The sequence below is a fragment of the Chelmon rostratus genome, chromosome 6, assembly GCF_017976325.1.
Source record: "Chelmon rostratus isolate fCheRos1 chromosome 6, fCheRos1.pri, whole genome shotgun sequence".
In the NCBI taxonomy this organism is placed as follows: Eukaryota; Metazoa; Chordata; class Actinopteri; order Chaetodontiformes; family Chaetodontidae; genus Chelmon; species Chelmon rostratus.
The window spans coordinates 27,070,335-27,091,788 of NC_055663.1; the positions used below are offsets into that span (position 1 = coordinate 27,070,335).

At 45.7% G+C, this 21,454-nt stretch overlaps 1 protein-coding gene across 1 annotated transcript in view; it reads right to left on the bottom strand.

Annotated features, from left to right (window-relative positions):
- Positions 1-21,454, bottom strand: part of lrrk2 (leucine-rich repeat kinase 2) — a 35,614-nt gene that overhangs the window by 7,450 nt on the left and 6,710 nt on the right. Inside the window, exons 7-38 of the mRNA XM_041938983.1 lie at positions 20,078-20,209; positions 19,604-19,723; positions 17,515-17,675; positions 17,351-17,430; positions 17,127-17,233; positions 16,537-16,666; positions 16,250-16,374; positions 14,776-14,903; positions 11,262-11,406; positions 10,997-11,136; positions 10,473-10,601; positions 10,005-10,175; positions 9,196-9,460; positions 8,819-9,007; positions 7,822-7,937; positions 7,531-7,603; positions 6,492-6,688; positions 6,157-6,407; positions 5,902-6,050; positions 4,641-4,734; positions 4,359-4,545; positions 4,035-4,216; positions 3,724-3,947; positions 3,382-3,509; positions 2,719-2,937; positions 2,424-2,625; positions 2,073-2,161; positions 1,450-1,637; positions 1,211-1,365; positions 969-1,115; positions 399-590; positions 150-296 (exon numbers count right to left, since the gene is read on the bottom strand). Of these exons, the coding sequence (XP_041794917.1) occupies positions 150-296; positions 399-590; positions 969-1,115; positions 1,211-1,365; positions 1,450-1,637; positions 2,073-2,161; positions 2,424-2,625; positions 2,719-2,937; positions 3,382-3,509; positions 3,724-3,947; positions 4,035-4,216; positions 4,359-4,545; positions 4,641-4,734; positions 5,902-6,050; positions 6,157-6,407; positions 6,492-6,688; positions 7,531-7,603; positions 7,822-7,937; positions 8,819-9,007; positions 9,196-9,460; positions 10,005-10,175; positions 10,473-10,601; positions 10,997-11,136; positions 11,262-11,406; positions 14,776-14,903; positions 16,250-16,374; positions 16,537-16,666; positions 17,127-17,233; positions 17,351-17,430; positions 17,515-17,675; positions 19,604-19,723; positions 20,078-20,209 (4,962 nt within the window). The remainder of the gene's footprint in view (positions 1-149; positions 297-398; positions 591-968; positions 1,116-1,210; positions 1,366-1,449; positions 1,638-2,072; positions 2,162-2,423; positions 2,626-2,718; positions 2,938-3,381; positions 3,510-3,723; positions 3,948-4,034; positions 4,217-4,358; positions 4,546-4,640; positions 4,735-5,901; positions 6,051-6,156; positions 6,408-6,491; positions 6,689-7,530; positions 7,604-7,821; positions 7,938-8,818; positions 9,008-9,195; positions 9,461-10,004; positions 10,176-10,472; positions 10,602-10,996; positions 11,137-11,261; positions 11,407-14,775; positions 14,904-16,249; positions 16,375-16,536; positions 16,667-17,126; positions 17,234-17,350; positions 17,431-17,514; positions 17,676-19,603; positions 19,724-20,077; positions 20,210-21,454) is intronic.

Here is a 21,454-nt window from a genome sequence, read left to right on the forward strand (position 1 = left end):
CTCTGTTTTTCCTGATCCATATCGACGGGCTAAGAGCAGAGGGTGTCGTATGCTTTACAGATGGCAAAGCCTTTTGATTTATGATACTTGATTATGAATAAAAGTTGACTTAAAATTCAGTTATTTTAAACAAACAAAGTGAGGACTACCCAGTCGGTTCTCTTTGGACATGTCGACATCCAGCTCTTTGCTGTCCAGTATTGTTCCTGCAGGCTGGTCAATCAGCACCAAATCAGGAGCGATCTGAGAGATGGGAAGTGTGCAGCGGGGGTCCTCCGGGTCCACCAGCAGAAAATCTGTAATCAAAAATAGAGGTTAGATGACTGGAAACCCTGCATGCGGAACATTCTTGACTTCAAACTGATGGAACAGTTTGTTTTTTAGTGTGACTCGTGTACCGTTGTCAAAACATGTAAAGAGGTCCTCGAGCAGAATCTTGCTCCGCTCCTGATTGTCCTCAAAGCTGTAGAGAGCCCACTTCTTCAGCAGCGCCTCACCGCTGCCGTGCATGTCGGTGTTCAGCAGGCCAGGAAACCACTCCTCCAGCAGGGAGTCGATGTGGTCCACCACCTGACCCAGCAGTGCCCGGCCTGGGGGGCAACATCGTGATATGATCCATATAGCAGCACAATAATCACAGTTCTTCTGTGATACCCAACCATTGAACTGGTACCAGCTCTGAGACACAATCTCTTTTAATACTATCAATATACATGATATAATGCTACTTACAGTAAACATTTACAGCAGTTTAAGCAGACATTTAAAATCCCTTCATCACATACAGTTTAACTCTGGAAATCTGCAGAAAAGTTGCACACAGACAATTAATTTAATGTTCAGCTATAATCAGCTTCATTGATTTTTGTAAGTGCTTATTCTGAATTTGATGCAGCAATAAAAACTAATCGAAACAGATTCATTTGTAGATATTAAGAGTCGGGGAGGACTTCTTCAAACTGCGGCACCTTTTTGTGACGACGGCACCGTTATCCTGACGAAGCTGGAGGGGTTCTGCTCCACTGAGGCAGCCTCCACCAGACAGTAGGCCTCTGGGGACCAGCTCAGGTACACGCCCCTCCTCCAGCAGATCCGGTTGGGTCGCACCACTTTCTCTGGACAACACACAGCGAGGGGGACTCATTTTAGAAACCACTGGCCTCTTTCTTTGCAGCTGATGGAACAGTGACTGCGGTCACGTTCACTTTACCTCTTCCACAAAGCAAGTAAGAAGAAAATTCCAGTAAGCGGCTGATCTGGCGAGACCAGTAATCCATGGGGAAGTACGGCATCTCGTACAGACGCACGATCACCTCTGAGTTCTCACGGTGAGGCAGCTCTATCATCGGCTGGTCTTTGGGCAAGCTGGAAAGAAGAGAGATGAGGCGTCAGAGATGGTGAAATATCTGGATATGTTGATTCATTTGGTCTCCGCAAAGTGAACCGTACCTGCTGGGCACGAGCAGCTGGTCGTCGCCGAAGGGGAGCGCGATCTGAAACTTCTCCAGCAGCTTGAAGTACTGCGTCAGGTGGCTCTTGGGGAAACATTTGGTCTCAAACAGAAACTTTTCCACCACTGAGCGCTGAACCACTCCTTTAGGATGCTCCCAGAAGCCACAGCTCTTTAAAGTCAGTTTCTAGGCAGAGAGCAGACAACACCTGACAGGTTTAACCACCACGTACCTGCACGAGTGTTAATAAAGGTTTTTATGAGGCCGGAACTTCTGCTTTCAGTTGCATACATACTATTTCACCACTGAAATAACTTATATATTATGTGTTTTTATATAATATATAACATGCACAGTATAGAGGATAATCAGATACAATATCCTGGCCAGAAAAACAGCAGTTATCTCATTTAGGTAGTGAATTGTACATTGTTTCCAAAATAAAGTTATCATTATTATCATTATTGTTATTATTATGAAAGAAAAAGTGAGACTTTTTTCCTAGTTTAGATAAAACTGTAAGCTGGCATCTTATTTTTATCCTTCAGCCCTAAACCAGCTCGTTAGGCCTGAAAGACTCAAAGCTTGTGTGACTGTCTCTGTGCGTCCAGGTGAGGCTACCTGAGGGATGATGTTGCACAGCCACTGCGGGTCGATGAAGTAGAGCTCTTGGAGCTGAAGTGCAGGATCATCAAAGTGCAGTAAAACCCCTTCAGTGACAGAGGAGGAGGGAAGAAAAAGCCGGACTCGGTCAGACAAACTGTTGATCCTTGAGACAACATTTAAAACGTTAAATTATGAAACCGAACAGCTACATGTCTGAATGGTTTAATATTTCTCCTCCTAACAGAGAAATGTGCTGCAGCCTTAACAAAGGGAGGCACAGTAACATTTAAATTCATGTGAAGTGGGTACACTGATGGATGGAGGTTAAAGTTTGAGGTTTGCGTGACGTTGAACGTAGTTTCTGACCGGCTTCACTGAGGAAGTGGACGGCGTGGGGCAGCTCAGCTTCCTCCAGCTGCAGCTGACTCTCCTCGATGAGCTGCAGCAGCTCCTGGTGCCTGAGGACCGGGAACTCTGGGGGAACCCTGGTTCTCTCCTGCAGGACCCGGCGCTCCAGCTCCACGTAGCTGTCTGGAACCAGCTGGCCCATCACAGGCTGGCCCTGGATCTGCAAAAGGGAGAGCAGATGAGAGGGTGAGGCCGTAGGAGAGCAGAAAGACAGAAAAGCTTTAATCAGCCATTCCTTCTTCCATCCTTTTACCTTGAAGCTGGTGACTTCCCTGGCGATGGCCTTGCGCAGCTTGGTCATGGCGTCCGAGTCCTCGCAGACGGAGACCATGTGGTAGTCCCGGATGGCAGGGAAGCCCTGGTGGCTCAGCAGCTCCTCTCTGATCTTGGTCAGGCAGGCCTGGAGCTGCAGCTCCTCGCTCACATCCGTGTGTGTTCCCACCAGGATGACCGGGGAGAGAGGAGCGACGGCCTGAAGCAGTGGAAGGATATTTTTAAAAAGATTGAAAAAACACTTTTTTTCCTCTTAAAACAAGTGAAACAAGTCTGCCATTGATGTGTTCCTTCGTTAAGATAAAGATAAGATAAAACTTTTTTGTTAAGGTTAGTTGTTATAGACACCACGAATAAAAAGGAGAAGTGTACATTATATAAAAAGAGTATAAACATGATACTTTCTGAAGAAGGACGCCTCAGTTTCACAATGAAAAAGGGTTTTTGCACTATTACAAGCTAGTACAAAGACTTTGTGCACTTTGAATTGAATTTTAGCTTCTACCAACTGAATTTAAGACTTAATATTGCTGAACCCTTTAGTCATTTGTTTGCAATGTCATAGAAATTGCATACAATGCATAACAGGATTAATAAAAATATTTGGGGATTCAACGCCCCTCTGCAGATCTTTATGACTCACTTTGATGTTGAAGAGCCAGGGTTTGAGGGCGTCCACCTCACCGGCGCCTTTGCTGAGGTTGTATACGACCAGGTAGAGGGCTCTGGAGGTCAGGAAGTGAGGGTGAGAGTCGCTGAACTCCTCTCCACCTGTGGGGTAAAAAACCAGGTGAACAGGACACCTACAGATGCACCTCTCTCAAATGTGCGGTATACTTGTGGTATTCTTTAATTTAACTTATTTAGATACAGTTGATTTCTGGGCATTGAAATACTCGACTATCCTCGGGTTTCTTTATCATAACAGTTCATTAATCTGTTGTTTTTAAGTTGTGTTTTGCCAATTTGTCCCTAAAAACCTAACCTGAGAAGTCCCAGACGTTCAGCACCATTTTCTTCTTGTCTCGTTCCCTGATGGTCCAGTCCCGGACGTCGATGCCAGCAGCGGGCCGCTTCGAGCTCAACTGGGAGCGCTTCAGCTTCATCAGCTGCTGGATCAAGGTGGTCTTCCCGCTGCCCGCGTTCCCCACCACGATGAGCTTCATCCGGTAGTACGGCACTGCCTTCTTCAGCCGCTGCTGCAGGAACCTGCAGGCGAGGGTGGAGGAAAGGCGTGAGATCATCATCATCAACATAATTTAATATTAATATCTCTACATTGAACAAGCCCCTGACCTCACAATGTCTTTGGTCTTGTTGCCAATGTGTTTGAGGTCCAGCTGGAGTCGGAGGCCATCCAGCGGCAGGTCCCACAGTCGGCCCAGTTTCCCCATCTCATCGGGGAAGGAGCGCAGGTTAGCGTTACGACTCACGTCCAGGGAGGTCAGGCCTTCCAGCAGGCCGATCTGCGGCGGGATCTGAGTAGAGACCATGCAGCCATCATCCAATCAACCATCAAATTCAACAACATTCAAGAGCTTGATACTGATTCATTATGGTGTTAGAAAAATCAAATAAAAGCTCATGATGGCCAAGAAAATCAGGAACTTTTTTTTTTACCTCAGTGAGCTTGTTGTCACTCAGGTGGAGCTTCTCCAGTCTGGCCCATTTGTAGATCGGTCCATTCAGATCCAGATCTTTGATGCAGTTGTGACTGAACATCAGCTCTCTGAGGTTGCTGGACTCCCAGGAAGCCGGGCCGGGCAGAGCCGCGATGTTGTTGGTTCTCATGTCCACTGACCGCAAGCTGGACAATCAAACATGTGTTTATCACACAGCTAAAACTCGAGCTCTGAGAGTAAATTAGTGTGTTAAACTGTTAAAAACTAGCACGTGACTCACTTTGGGAGATGAAGTATAGCCTCAGGAACGTCAGTGAAGCTGTTGTTTGCTAGTTTCAGTGTCGTGATCTTGGATGAGAGATGTGACAGAGAAGCTGGAGAAAAACAGCAAAGAGAGGTTATACGAGCAGAAGGCCGCTGCAGGGTTTTTCTGAGGTTACCTGTGGTTACCCCAGCTGGTCCTTTGTGAAAAGTTCAGCTGCTTCCAGAAAGAACAGGGTGACAGAGGAGGAAAAGAGACAGACAGCATAACATCGTCATTCTGGTCTGGTGTATCGGAGAAACTCAGGCGAATCTTCAACAAACACAACATCCCGGTACATTTCAAACCTGGGAACAATCTCAGACAAAGGCTGGTGCACCCCAAAGACCGGACACCTCACACTCAGAAGAACAATCTGGTGTATGCAGTCCATTGCAGTGAGGAATGCACAGACTTGTATATTGGGGAAACCAAACAGCCACTGAGCAGACGCATGGCACAACACAGAAGGGCTAACTCTTCAGGGCTGGACTCAGCTGTTTACCTGCATCTCAAGGAGAAAGCACACTCCTTTGAGGATAAAAATGTGCATATTCTGGACAGAGAAGACAGATGGTTTGAAAGAGGAGTACGAGAAGCTATCTATGTCAAGGTTGAAAAACCATCTCTGAACAGAGGGGGAGGTCTGAGACACCACCTATCTCCCACATACAATGCTGTCCTTTCATCTCTCCCTAAGAGATTCAAAGATTTAGCCTCCGAGGATAAACAACAAAGCCATTCACACATGGCTCAAGGAGCCTCCCAATGACAACAATGGGACACTAACGAGGCTAACGACTGTCGTTGACATCCAAGGGTTGCACCCTACCCCGCCTTAATGGGGGGATCATTTGCCTCACAATAGAGTGATACCATTCTTGTTTTTGTGGGTTGGTCTCACTCAGGGGAAAAATACTTGAACCTAACACCATTGCATTGGACTAGAGCTGTCCTATCTAGTCTGGTTGCGTACGAACTGATGAAGCCTGCTCGGATGAGAGGCGAAACGTCTTCTAAGACAAACTGACGAGGTCCAGTTGTGAACGATTGAATGCCCTAAAGCTTACAATGACCTGGATGAATGAGAATATTCACAGGCATTTTTCTTTAGTATCCTCAAATATCTTGCATGCCGGTTTGGTGCTCGGGTGTTTTCCAGACTACAGTTTGGGCAGACAAAGGAGGCTAAATGCATTTAAACTGCACATTTCTGATCTAATGTTCAGCTGATACTCACAGATTTTGTTCATGGAGACACTGAAAGTTTCCAGTTTGGGGCAGCCGGTCAGGAAGTCTGGAGAAATGCTCTCCACGCTGTTCTTGCTCACATCGAGCAGCTTGATCTCCGGCAAACACAGCGGCACACAAAGCTCAGTTACGCTGTTACTGAAAAGAGAAAAAAGGGAAATAACAGCTGTCCTCATCACCCTGGATGCATCAAACTGTCATACTGCACGGCACATTGAAATGAGATGCTGTAATGACGCTCTACCCTTCCATAAACAGCTCCTCCAGCTGGTTCACGGCGCGGCCCAGCTCGCGAGGGAAGGTCTCGATCTTGTTGAAGGACAGATTGAGCTGCCGCAGCGACGGGCAGTTGACGGCGGGGTCGAAGGTCAGCAGGGGGCCCACGCAGTTACGGGAGACGTTCAGCATGCTCAGCGAGAGCAGGGACAGCAGCTCCACCGGCAGAGCCTGGAGCTGGTTGCCCTGCAGGTCCAGTCGAGTCAGACTCTTCAAACTCTGACAGTTACAAAAAAAAAAAAGACGGTTTGTTTCCTGTAATCGTTTGATATGTTAGCGATTCAGCACAGCTCGGACCGTTACCTGGCAAAGGGCCGAGGGAAACTCCAGCAGACAGTTGTGGCTCAGGTCCAGGCGGAGGAGATGGCCCAGCTGCTGCTGGACGAAGCCCTCGTCCATCAGACAGGACAGAGAGTCCAGCTCGTTGCCCGACAGGTCCAGCAGGCGGATCCTCTCCCTCTCTTTGGGCAGAGCAGCAGAGTTCTCGCCAGATCCAAACACTGAGGAGGCGACACAGCATTAATACTGCCTGCAGCCTCGACGATAACCAGATACTCTGATGTGGAATACTTGTTAGTTCCTGTTAATTGAAAATCTTGTGAGAAGGCATTTTTGATCATCTATTTATATTTTCTTTTTTATGAACTACTTTACTGAACTTGAATGAAAATAATCTGGCTCATGTTTCCTGTGGTTGAATGTCACTATGTGTGCCTGAAGAGGATCCAGATCCAGATGAGGAATGTCTGAACATTTTCTGTCAGTTTTTTCTAAAACAGTTCTGGATTTTGTTTGATTGAAGCTTTATCAGATCAATGACTGTCACTGATCAAATACCTGCGTGTCAGGAAATAAATTTATATATTTAACTGTCATATTATTTGAACTAGTGATGTGATTTCAGTGAGCCGGATCATGAGCTCAGCTCAGCAATAAGACTCGGCACTGTCGACGGCTCTTCTGGCTTTTATAGCTCAGCCAACCTCAGCGATGTTTTGATCTATGATTGATTAGTGTGATCATCCAGTATCACTTCAATTATTCAATGTAGTCATTAAAAAAACATGGAACTTCCAGAATATCCTAATTTTACATTGCTCTTGGTTTAAAAATCTTAAACAATGTAAAAAAACATATGTTGATGACCGGTGCAACATACAACTGTCTTTGCATGCTTGGGTTTGAACATTAGGACCAAAGTGGGACGTTTCTGAGCTGCATTTAACAAATACGTTATAGGATCGTTCCATCATTCTGTCCTGTATTCATTCGACAAACGAAAGAAAGAGCTCACAGAGCGACGCATCGCTGAGTCGAACTGGACTGAACCTGATGGAAATACCTTTTTGGCCTGAGCCGGTCCGTCCGTATCTCCTGTGTACAGGCTCACCGTGTTCATTCTCAGCTGGTCCACTCTATAAGAGGAAAAGACAGACACGGGCACAGAGGGAAGGAGTGAGGGAACAGGCACATATTTGGTGGGATTATAGTTTTATTACTAAGAAAATGACCGAACAGTGAATTGCACTGTGATTTCTGGTCATGTGAAGAGATATGCTCAGATAATCATAATAATAACAGAAAATCCAGTCACCTGAGCGTAAACGTCTACATGTTAATGAAGAGGTTTTACCTCTGCGCTGGCATGTCTGCGACGCCCCTGCTTCCTTTTGCAGGACCCCCCCCTCAACTCCTCTGTTGAGTCATTGTGTGGCTTTGGAGACAGAGCCCCGCACAGCGAATCACTGCCTGCAAAAGGGAAAGCACACAGTGAGAGAGACTCATCGTTAGAGGGGAAACTGCCTTTAATAATCAGAAACCAGCTCACTGTACGCTGCGTTTCTCCTCTCAGTCTGAGCTGCACTGCAGTTCAACTATGACAGGATTTTTAATTGAATCCCACTGATACGTAAAAATATGTTCTCTGGACAGTGAACGCAGCACACAGTCTCTGCAGAGGGATCATCCTTGACCCACTGATCAACTTAAAGTCCTTACTGTCACTTTCAAAGCTTCTGTGAGAACATTTCTCTTGTTCTTGAAGTAAACGGTCGCAATATAAAACGCTGCTGAATTGACCGAGACTAATCACAAGTCAAAAGCATCTCGATCGAATCGATGCGACAAAACACTGACAACCACAGTACAGTACAGACCGTACACGCAGGCCAGTTCACCGCATTTCACGGGGAATAACACAGCAGGGTTATGTTAGCTGTCATGTGTTGGTTTGGTTTGAGTGCGTGTTGGTCTATGGGATGGATGGATGAAAGAAAGAGAACTAAAGGAAAGTATAGCAGGGCAGAGAAGTGGATGGATGACATAATGTTGATCCGGGAGGTGGAAGTAAACGGGCTGTTACTGTGTGTGATGTTCAGGAGCGTTCAGACAGCGTTACAGCGAGGTGATGTCACTGCTCCAGCTGCTGGTGCACAGAAGATCTACAGTGTGAACATTATCTCACTTCAGTCTGCAGTCGAATTACACTGCTTGTCTGCGCAGCGATGCCCCGATTCATGCGTATAAATCTAATAAAGCGTCGGTTCCACCTCAAGTCTGAAGACATTTGCTGCCTTTCAGCTGAATTTATCCCCTGATTGTGCACACTGCAGGTCTAGCTGCGGCTTTACCGTCACTCTCCACGTCGTCGTTGAAAAACAGGCCGTCGTCTACAGAGACAAAGCTGAAGCTGGAGTCGTCGCTCTCTTCAGAAATGTAGCCAGAGGTCAGACAGGGGTCGGCCAGAGGTCTCTGAGGAGCGCTGCTACTCTTGGTCCTCTGGAAAGACTGAATGTACCTTGCCAAACTCATTCCTTTACCTTAGAGACAGAACACGATGTGAAGACATTAAGACAGGGCCGCAACTAAATATTAATTCCATCTGTTGTTCAAATAACTGATCAACTGTTCAGACTAGAAAAGTCCTTTGAATTGCCTTTAAATCGCTCGTTTTGTACGCGATCAATAGACAGAGATAAAACAGAACAAAGCATCAACTCTTCCTCACTGTTGTTGTAACGCAGACTGTGTGCTCTGCCTCTTTCAGCCAGCAGGGGGCTGAGCCAGGTGGCGTCCAGGCGGCCCAGCCTGAAGCCCCCGAGGCAGAGGGCGCTGTTGTTGAGGTCCAGTCCCAGTCGGCCCAGCAGCTGAATGACGGTGGGCCCGTCGCCCCGCTTCACGCTCACGGCCAGGGCCCTGCGGAGGTGCTGCTCGTGGACGCCGCGGCTGAGCAGGAGCTCCACCAGCTCGAGGGGTCCGCCTCTCTCGCACACCTGAAAGAGACAGACGCCACGATTGAGATTGATGACTATTGTGATTATTGATTAATATATTAGTACGGCTGAATATTGAAACTGAACTTGTTTGCTACAGTTTGATGTGCGCCATAAATAAACCATTTTATTTGTTTTCTGTAAAACAGCTAAAAATATTGATAAATGGCCGCTACAAGCTACTAGTGTTTAATTTTACTTTAAATTCATCTCATCGTAAAATTTACTTTTCCATTTACAATCAATCAATCACAAAAGCAGCAAATCGTCACACTGGTGAAGCAGGAACCAGGAAATGTTAAATGTTTTTAATCAATATATCACAAACAACCTGCTGATTGATTAATTGATCTGTTAATATTTTGATGTTGTGCAGTATGTTATCAGAACTTCTTCCAAAAGTCCAAACAGGTGTAATGTTGAGCGTGTTAGCATGCTAACACTTGCAAGTAAAGCAAAGCACGGGCAGCAAATTCATCATGACCCGCTGACAAGAACCGCTTTCATCCGTGAGCCCGGCCTGTGCGGCCTCGTGACCTCTGACCTGATAGATGAGAGATTCTGTTTTGGTCTTCTTATTGATGTCGGCGCCCAGCTCGATCAGGCACTCGGCCAACGTGGTGTCCCCGTCCTCGCAGGCCTTTTCCAGCATGCTGTAGTGCAGCTCTGAGTCGCACCACATCTTAGACAGAGCCAGACACACTGACTTACGCAACTGTCAGGGGGCAGAGAGGGAGAAGACACGAATCTGTTAATTAAATTATGGCGGGGATTCACAATCTTTCTAGCAAGGCGTTTCGTGGAAGCATCGTTTTCCAAGAACACGGGGGGGAGACATGCAGCCTAGATAGTTAATCAGAGCAGTATTCAAGCATGTCTGGTATGTCCTGCGCTCTCCTTTTGTACTGTATGTTCCTGCGTGTGTACAGAACGGCCTGTGTTTCAACACACAGCAGATCAAACTAGAAATGTCCACAATCTGGGAAATCTAGCTTCTGAGCGTCAGGCTCACCGGGTTGTTGCTCTGCTCAGTCGTCTCCTCTCTGAGGTGCTGGAAGATCTGCCTGTCAAAGTCTTCCCTCTGCAGTTCAGCTGCTGCTCCCGAACAGGCGTCCAGCATCCTCAGCGCCACCTGGAAACACTGCCGGACACACATCAGGACTTTCAGCCACAGCGAAGAGAGGTCAGGACAATTTTACAACAAAGTCTGTGAACGGAGCTCTGAGTCCAGACTTCTAGCTGTCAATCACATCAGGAATTAACATCACAACACAGGGCTGATGCAGCACATGTGAAAAGTGGGGAACATCTGTAATAACATGTTAACAGAAGTAAATGGAGAGAACGAAATGATATTATGAGATAAGTGCTCAAGTTTAAAGCAGGGCTGCATGATGTGGATGTGGCTACAATATATGGAACAAAACAAAAAAAATAAAAACAAATGTTTAACGTGTTGTGCTCCAACGGGATGGACAAACAAACAAACAAAAAAAAAACGCAGTCACCACGGTAATTGTCTGTCACTCAGCTCACCTTCAGGAGCATCTCAAAGTCTTCTCTGTACTGGATGAGTGAGGCGACCACAACCGAGGCCAGGACAGGTACGATCATCCTCGACAGCTTCTTCCTGGATACGAGGTAGGTGAGCAGGGTGAGACCCCAGTAGTGTATCTCTGCAGGACGTGAGTGAAAGCACAGTCAGCATTAAAATTAGAACAGTTCAGATGAGGGAATTTTGATCTTGGTTGATTTCGGTTCATTAAGGCTATGCGCCGTAAAAGGCGATCGCATGCTGTACCTCGTTCCTGTGGGAACATCTGTAGTGTGTGCAGCACCGTGTCTATCGCCCCCTGCTGGCAGAGTAAGTCCACTGCGCCGGAGCAGTCGGCCAGCGCAGACAGCACCTTCAGGCCACACCTCTGTATGGTGGAGCTGCTGATGAACTGCACACAGACACAAGCAGCACTGAACGTCAAGCTGGTTGAAGCACAAAAAACAACCTGAAGTTTAAGATTCGGAATTCAGTCTGTCCAACGTGTCAAAAAAAGCTTAAAAACGTATCTTTTCATTTAGCCTTTAATTAGCCATAACTTCCTGATACAGGCCTGAAACTGCTGGGCTTTGCCTCACACTTATTCACAGCTGCACTTCTTTTAAAATGCTGTATTTTACTTGATTTTATGCATCCTATGTGCTGTTTTTAACTTTATTTAATTACTATTCTTCAGTGGTTTTAGTTTCCATCTTATGCCATGCATTGTTTTCTTATCTTATTTGTACTATTATTATCAACTGGGCTTTATTCTCCATCTTATTTTACATTAATTTTCTATCCTTGTTTTTATGTTCATTTTATGTCTCTTTAACGTGAAGCATGTGGTGCATGTGATGTCTTTGCCTGTCAATCATTTTCAGCTGCATTTCTTGTTTCTTGTAAGATGCTAAATAATATATAAATGAGGTTTATCCCTATTATTACCCTTAGGATTGCGTTCTGTTTCTATTCAGGGCTGTGAAATTCACAGTCATTGCGTGAGGTCAACTGGGTCAAATTGATTTTATCTAATTTTGTAACAGGACTCTTTCTATGGCAAAAAAAGGAAGTTGAAAGTTGTAGATGTTAAGGTTAAATACTGGCTTTTGACTTCCTCTCTGACATGTGACGCCTTTTTTCTCATTTCTACCCTTTTCTGAGGCTGCTTTTGTCCCTGTTTACCCCCTCAGGCAGAGGGGTCCCGAACGACCACATGGGGGGAAAAAAACATGCTCACCATTCATTCATAACAGCCAGGCAGCTAGCAAATTCTTTTAAGAAATGTAATTAAATCCCTCCGATGTTCTGGTTGCAGGACAACCTACTTTATAATTTCTACAATGAATGGATTGACTGTGGTTTAATTTATGTCATGAATGAGAACTATATGTACCATCTGAGTATTTGTACACTGCTTCTCTTTCATGTGAAAAAAGTGTGTTTTTCAAGCTCGACCTCCTGATTTCTTTTGGCTTTTTGTGGTTTTATTGTCATTTTAATTAGGGACACGGGGCAACGTCCCGAGTCACTGGCTCCTACAGCTATGAAATAGCGCAGCACTGAGAAAACCTTTGCAAATTATATATCAAAACGTGCGGTTTGATCGGGATCGGTGTGCTATTACTTTTCTCAAATTTAATGCAGTTTTTCGCATCATAAGACGTGAAAAACTGCGATAAATTTCCCATAAGAAATGAATGGGGAAATTTCCTCAAATTTCAGCCTTCAGTGGGTGATGTCATCACTTAGAATGAGACAGCCGGTGAGAAATCGCCTGAAATTGTTTTCTAAAATTGCCGTAAAATGGTGAATAGGAGACACATAATTTTTGGATCTTTTGTAGACAAACTTGTCCTCTTTCTTGTGATGTCTTCGAAAAAGCGGAGAGACTTACTGAATTTAAATAGTGAGGCTTTTTGTGCAGCCAGCTCCCTCCTGCTCTCCATTGACTCCAATGTAAAAATTCAGAGCTGTTTTGTGAGAAAAGCAGAAATGCCTCCTGTCTTTAGATCGCCATAAAAAGAAAAGTTGTTGTCTCAGGAATAAAATGAAGAGACAGTCGGACTCAGGAAGGTCTCGGGAGTCCGATGATCTATAGTACACTCTGATAGGAGGTACGGTTCTCTCATGACAGGATTTAGTTCAGGAGGTTCGCCGAACCCAAATCTCACTGCATACAATACAAACTCCTGTTCTCTGAGTCGCAGAGTCTTTTAAATCGACCATTTAGTCATTTTTCTAAAGAATATCTGGACATAAAACACACGTACATCTGGCTCAGACTTGTCCGCATCTCACAGTGTAATCGTTTTTTTGATAGCAGCTACAGTTTTGTCACAATCGCAAGTTGTTCGGAAGAAACTGACAGCGAAAAAGCTGCTTTTCAAGGCAAGAGTTGAACAGGTGCAACTGTCATTTACACACACACCGGTCAATAACCCACGCACACACATCTGCAGGACAACCAGCCTGAGAATGATTATCTTAACGAGCTCAGTCAAAACAAGGGCATTGTTTGAAAACAATCTCCATCCAACAAACAGTTAAACTCAGCTTCACCAAGCGCTTTGCCAAAAAGGTTGAGAAAGTAGTCACACAAACACACACACAAGCAGGGCTAACCAACAGCTAAAAAGTGATTAAAAACAAGCACGTCAAAACTGAACAGGAACAGGTAAAAAGTGGGAGAGATAGAGAGGTAATTATCAGTAGGTGGGGCAGAAGTTACACACACACACAGTCAGAGACACATATACCAGACACATCTCCATGTAGGAGCTGGTTGGGCTGCTTGTGTAGTTCAAGCAGACACACACACACAAACAGACGAAGACACACACATACGCAGTCACACACAATGACAGATACATAAACACACACACACAAATGTATAATGAAAACCCCATCCCCCTGCCCCCTTGTTAACGCCGTTAGCTCTATTAGCGCCGTTAGCATTAGAGCCGTTAGCTCTGCTAGCTCTATTAGCACTGTTAGCACTGTTAGCTCTGTTAGCACAGTTGGCTCTGTTAGCACAGTTAGCTCTGTTAGCGTTAGCGCCGTTAGCTCTATTAGCGCCGTTAGCTGTTAGCTCCGTTAGTGTTAGCTCCGTTAGTGCTAGCTCCGTTAGCTCCGTAAGTGTTAGCTCTGTTAGCTCCGTTAGCATTAGCTCCATTCATGTTTATTGATTCAGTTCATTAATTCATGTTAACAGAGACATGAAGCAGAGGAGAGAAGCAGACAGACAGCTGAGGTGATCAACAGAGACAGACAAGGAGAAAGCCACAGAAACACTGGCACTGAGAGGGTTGAAAATGGGGAAAAAAGTGGGAGAGGTAGAGAGGTAATTATCTGCTGATTCCTCAAATTTCAGCCTTTTTCAATTGTCCGCTGCCTCGACATACTTTCTCCTAGAGACTTCATTCAAACTTTAAAATGTAGATAATTTTGTCGGCTCAAACACACACATACACACACACACACACACACACACACACACGCACGCACATACAGGTAACTTGATTACAGAAATACAAACACACAGAAGACTTAATGTGATTACAGCTCCTCAATCAATGGTCAGTGAAAGATGATCATGTCTGTGTTGACAGAGATGGTTTCCCCGGCAGTAGCCCCCCGTGTCCCTTTCAAAATTTCCCAGAGAGAATTTTCTAGTTTTAATATATTATATTCAATTTAAAAAAAACCATGCAAGGACATAACAGCATCAAATTTTGGAAAATGTGGAGAGGTGTTCTGTGGCTGATCTGTGCATTCGTACCCTGTTGAGAACCTCCAGGTAGAGGGTGTGAGCCCCCTCCACCACACACTGGTTTTTCAGGACCTTCAGCGACACGTCGGCCATGTCAGGGTCTGCCACCGAGACGCCGTGCTCCCTCAAACTGCGGTCTGGGAATTCACGCACAGCAAGGGAGCAAGCGAAGACAAAGAGTCATGCAAACATACACACAGAGACACAACCGCCACATTATCGGCCATTAATCCAATAAGGAAGAGTACACTGTAACCTCATTTTGATGAGAAATTAAAACAAAACAAGCCGCTCCACTGGAACAGCTTTGAATTCCCCTGCTGAACAAAGGCAACGTATAGTTCTGCCGGAGTGGCTCGAGGACTGATGGTCTGAGTGAGCAGCAGCAGAAAATCGGGTGTTCCCACATCTGTTTGGGAGGTTTGTCTCGCTTTACGCACACAAACACTCACTTGTGTTCACACAGTACAACACACCGCACATATTACTGAACTTCCTGAAAAGTAGCCAGAATGTACAGAACTGTATTTAGAGCCACTTCCTTAAGATCTGATTGCCTGAATCACAAATTAATGGCTATTACTACAGCCACAGCAGACTGAAAAACACAGAATTTAGTATATATTCCAACTGCATATTATTGAGGAGCAATACCAGCATTCATTTGGACTTAAAGGATAACTTTCGTTTTTTACAACCCGGACCTTATTTGTAGCATTAAATACGACCATTTACTCACCCAGACAATTTTGGTGGCATTTGGAGTCGTTTTGAAGAAATTAGCCCCAGAGGAGCGGCGCGTATATCCGTATAATGCGAGTACTCGGGGCATCCGTGCGCAGCCTCTAGATAACGCATAATCTACGGCGAAACTCGTTCATATTCCAATATTTTGTTATGATATGCTGGTGCTATTCCCCTCTGAGCCGGCAGTCGGCTAGTTTAGCTGTAGTTTGGCACAGCTATGGTTCGTTATTGCGTATTCGTAGCCGACCGCCGCAGAGTCAGCCGTGTTGTGGCTGTTTGCTCGGTAATGACATCATCCGCGTCAGAGGTAGTTGTCTAGAGACGCTAGATGTTGATAACATGCCACCACGGGCTCAGAGGGGAATAGCACCAGCATATCATAACAAAATATTGGAATATGGACGAGTTTTGCCGCAGATTATGTGTTATATAGAGGCTGCGCATGGATGCCTCGAGTACTCGCATTATACGGATATACGCGCCGCTCCTCTGGGGCTAATTTCTTCAAAATGACTCCAAATGCTACCAAAGTTGTCTGAGTGAGTAAATGGGTGTATTTAATGCTACAAATAAGGTCCAGGTTGTAAAAAACGAAAGTTATCCTTTAATATTGAATACTGAAGTGCAATATTCACTCTCCTTGAAGCTCTGAAAATCTTTAGCTGTTCCACTTTCTTCACTTTGTCGAGAGCTTTTGTGTTCAGGAAATGAAATCAGAAACTCCACTGGAGCGCACCTGGGCAGAGGAAGACCAGGCTGGCCTGCAGAGCCTCCAGCTGAACCTCCGGCTGGAAGTTATGGATCCTCATGGCGCTGAGGATCTGACTCATGGCCATGTTCAACTCATCTAGGCTGGCAGTCCTACGGGAACAGAGACGGCTTTCACTCCAAAACGAAACATCAGCGTCGCAGCTTTTGAATATTTTTGAGATTTTATCGTTGCTTGATGTTTCATTACTTGATACTTGAATAACTCAGACAAATATGGATGATCTGTGAAAATCAGGAGGTGTTTGTGCCCACCGTCCCTGGAAGAGCAGGCGGAGCAGTTTGCAGGCGCTGATGGAAACTTCAGCTGAGGCTGAATGTCTCTTCATCATCTCCACTAGGTTGACGTGGAGGCCGCTGGACAGCAGCAGGGAACACATTTTACCTGCAGACAGGCCAGAGCACAATATCCCAATAAGTAAGCAGATGTAGATATTTTATTGCACAGAAGAGATAACCAAAGTGTGAGAGCTGCAAGTGTGCATTGTTTCTCCCATTCGTCCCATCTCTGCACACTGGATGTTGCAGGATTTTCCTAAAAAAAACGATGCATAGACTCATTTCCCTCTCATGCATCACTTATGACCTGCTAGAAGTTGTTTGGAGGTGTATTTCTCTGCTGCTCTCTGCATGTATTTTCTTATTTTCTTCTTATTTGCTGTGGTCTGGACTACAACCATTGGCCAATAACAGCTCGCAGGTGAGATCCCGACAAAAGAGGAAGCTGCGAAAATGACGGGCAAAGCGAGAAAACAGCGAGGGCTGAACGTCAGGTGGGCTGAGCTCGTTCCAAAACGAGAGCGACTGCAGCCGTTTACGTGTGCCGAAGACTGCTGAAGACTTACTGTTGTGCGTGATGAGCGTGGCGATGGCACTGGTAGCAGCTTCAAACACGCTGGGAGAGGAGGAGTGCAGCAGCATGGCCACCATTAACTGTCTGTGAACAGGAGTCCTGCAAACGACACACATTTTTACACAATTCTTAAACACAGGCACCTTTCACAAACCGGTGCACGAGCTTATAGAGAGAACAACAGTGTTGAACGTCTGTAGATGTGTCAGTGTGCACCTCTCGTCCTGCTCCTCCTCTGAATGGGTCACTCCGGCTCCGTGCAGTAGCAGATTGTGAATGGCCCAGCTTGCAGCTTCCTGAGGCAGCAGAAGTTTGAGACTCTGATTATTGAGATGATTCTGTGTGTAAATCGTTGCAGTGGCAGAGGAAGCTGGACTGACCTGAACGGCTGGCTCAGCAGCATGGAGATCCAGCGCCATACAACAGACCTCCATCCAGCCCAGACCCATGTCCTCCACCTCCTCCTTACCCCTGTTCTCCTCCTCCTCTCCTTCCTCCAGGCCCTGCTCGGCCACCGCTTTGTTCTGCACGATGGTTGCAGCTGACAGAGGGAGGCGGCGTGGTTTAATTACTGTTCTCCACAAGATCTAATCTAACCATTAGATTATCCATCGGACACAGGAGCTCCTCTGTTCTGCAGCCAGCGATCGAGCCAGAAATGTCAGTTTAAATGGGCTAAATCTTCATGAGCTGCAGGTAGATAGTTTAACATTCATCTGCATGGACAGCAGCTTCATCAGCATAGCTCAGCTGTGCTGTTTATAATCGATGTAATTTAGTAATTTGCAGTTTTAGACTGAGGTCTCGCCTCTTCCCAAAGTCCCACAGTAGATTTCCTCCTCTGTGCTGTCAGTGTCTCTCAGTATTCAGATAAACAAAAGCGAGGTACTTTAGGTGCATGCATCCCAACGCTAAAGTACCTCTGCTTGTTTGTCTGGTGTTCTCTCTGCCTTCGCTGTAAGTTAAAAAAGATTAGCTGTCACTGCTGTGCATTTACATTCTGTTTGTATTTGAATATAACAAAGCAACAAGGACACAGCACTGCAGTTGCAGCAAAGTGTAAAATTCCCTGAACTCCCTCCATTTATTAAACAATATACTGCAGAAGGAGAAACAGAGGAAAAGTGCAAAATTGGCAGCTTGCAGTGGTCGTGTCAATGTGAGAGATCACATTCAGAAATGTACACATGGGTGTGTAAACAAGGAAGGGGGCAAGTATGTGTTTCAATGATAAAGGCTGATATCACACCAATCAGACAAAGATGCAAACCCAGTAGAGACAGCAACTATTTAAGTTTTCATTAAAAATGACAATTAAAGGATAACTTTCGTTTTTTACAACCTGGACCTTATTTGTAGCATTAAATACGACCATTTACTCACCCAGACAACTTTGGTGGCATTTGGAGTCGTTTTGAAGAAATTAGCCCCAGAGGAGCGGCGCGTATATCCGTATAATGCGAGTACTCGGGGCATCCATGCGCAGCCTCTATATAACACATAATCTGCGGCGAAACTCATTCATATTCCAATATTTTGTTATGATATGCTGGTGCTGTTCCCCTCTGAGCCGGCGGTGGCATGTTATCAACATCCGGCGTCTCTAGACAACTACCTCTGACGTGGATGATGTCATTACCGAACACCGGGCGCTGCGAGCAGCCAGCCACAACACGACTGACTCTGCGGCGGTCGGCTACGAATACGCAATGACGAACCATAGCTGTGCCAAACTACAGCTAAACTAGCCGACCGCCGGCTCAGAGGGGAATAGCACCAGCATATCAGAACAAAATATTGGAATATGAACGAGTTTCGCCGCAGATTATGCGTTATATAGAGGCTGCGCATGGATGCCCCGAGTACTCGCATTATACGGATATACGCGCCGCTCCTCTGGGGCTAATTTCTTCAAAACGACTCCAAATGCCACCAAAGTTGTCTGGGTGAGTAAATGGTCGTATTTAATGCTACAAATAAGGTCCAGGTTGTAAAAAACGAAAGTTATCCTTTAAGCCCATTCTGAGTCGATGAGCTTCATACTTTCTTTTGCCAGCAGTAACAACAGTTGCTACAGGTCTGACGGTGCTGACTGAAACTCAAAAACACGGATTAAACAGCCTCCTGTGTGGATAATCTGCACCAGCCTCATGCGTAGTTCATAGATGTGTAACATCTACAGGCCTTTTGTTGAGATAACCTGCCTACTGCAGAGCCTGCAAACAGCTGTCAGCTGTTCATATTTTGGATCCTGGAGAACACGAGAGACACAAGTGACAACTGGAGCAAATCGTTCACACTGCAAAGACAATGTGCTGTTATTGCACCCTAATGTGATTCATCTTCCTGCGCATCGCGGCGCTATGCCTCCACGGTGAGGTCGAGGCATTGTTCTGCCGCGTCTGTCACTAATCCGTGCCGATATAAATACACAAGTTAAATATAGCAGGTGTGAGTGTGTGTCCTCACTGAGATCAGCCAGGCAGGACAGGGCGGCGGCTTGCAGCGCGGCGTTGTCGGGGAACGTCTGGCAGGCTCTCACCGCCACCCTCTGGACGCCGTTCAGCACCAGGATGTTGTAGTAACTCTCTACGGCAGGGAAAACAAGCGCAGCCTGGATTAAACCGATGCATCTATTGACCTCTTCGGTCTTGATCTGTCAACCGGCAAACACACTTATCAGGACGAATGAAATTCAAACACTGCTGCAGCGATAGTGAGGATTCACTGACTGCACTCCACAGTTATTCATTAACAGCATCTGAGAGTGTTTCACTGTTAGACTTTACATTGGTTCCCTTTGAGAATAAATATAAGAATAAGCATGTATATAAGGCTTCTTTTAGTACAACTCCAGTGGGACCTAATTTGAATTTGGACAAAAAATGAGGTTTAAATATGAACATAGTTGATAATTTTGCACATTTGTCCCCTGAGCCTGACCTGATGTAAACCTCCTGAACAGGCAGCACGCCGTCTCCTGCAGCTCCTCCACCTCGGGGAAGGCGTCCATGGCGGCGACGATCACGCTGTAGCACCGGGCGCCCCCCGACATCAACATCTCCACGTTGCTGCCTGGAATTAAAGCTAATAAACTTAGAACGGCGGCTGAAGCTGCACGCTGATGTTGCAGGATTCCACTGCACAGCGAGTGAAATAAGAATCGGTCTGGAGTTGTGTAAAAAGGACAGCGTGGAAGGCATGAGCACTGACAGCCAATACAGCAAATACACAGCAAAAGAAAAACAAGAAGGAGGTCAGAAAAGAGCGGTATTTCCAGATAGCCTGGAATCCCCCCATGACCGTGATGAATCACACATGTGTGAAAAGCTCAGATTAAAGAGGAAAACATGTTCATGACTGAAACTTTGTCGTGTCTGCTCTTCCACTTTGATACATGCCTGGCTCTGCTTTTCACGCAGCTAATTAGAATTTCATTGCAGGGCAACGACAGCGTGGGGACATGTTTGCTCTGAGCCTTATTAGACCTTCATCCTACTTTTACTGTAATAAAACTGCTGCATTCAGCCGGCGTTTTTTGGAGAAAGTGTCCGATATGACATCTCTCGACAGCTCTTTTTTTTTTTTTACCAGAGTGCACAAGCCATTGCAGCCACGAGCACACTGATAAGGGATGAAGCTTCTTTCTAACAGCACTGCTAAACGCATAACGTCAGCATGGCCGATATGTTTATGTTATCGCAGATATTTCTGCATCCGAGCTGACGAGTAGCAAGGAAGGTAACAAGAAATGACATCGCCGCTGTGTGTTTGAGGTCATTTAAAAGCATTCTCGTCTCCACATGATTTGTCCTGTAAAGCATTGATCCCCAACCCGTGGGCCGTGGCCCACTAGTGGGCCGTGGGTCATTTGGTACTGGGCCGCACAGAAAGAAAAAATAATTTCCATTATTTTGTTTTTTCACATAATTTGTTTGATTTATTTTTCGAGTCTTAATGACGTTTTATTTTGAAAAGTGGCCGGATTCTCTCTGTTACATCCGTCTCGCTTGACGACACCATAAGTCACGTGATATATCCCGCTAAATTAAATCCCAAGCTAACAAAATGAACAACAAACAAAAATTTTTTTGCAAAGGGGGAAACGGTCCAATGAAGGGACGGAAGAGGAACCGACGCCTGCTAAGAAAGGGAAAGCTCCGAACAGGCAGTATCAGGAATCCTTTTTAAAATATGGATTTATCGCTACCGTCGATTCCCACGCACCAAGCCCGCTGTGCGTAATATGCGGCGACCGGCTTTCTAATGAGGCGATGAAGCATTCAAAGCTGGTTCGCCACTTGGAGACCAAGCAACCCA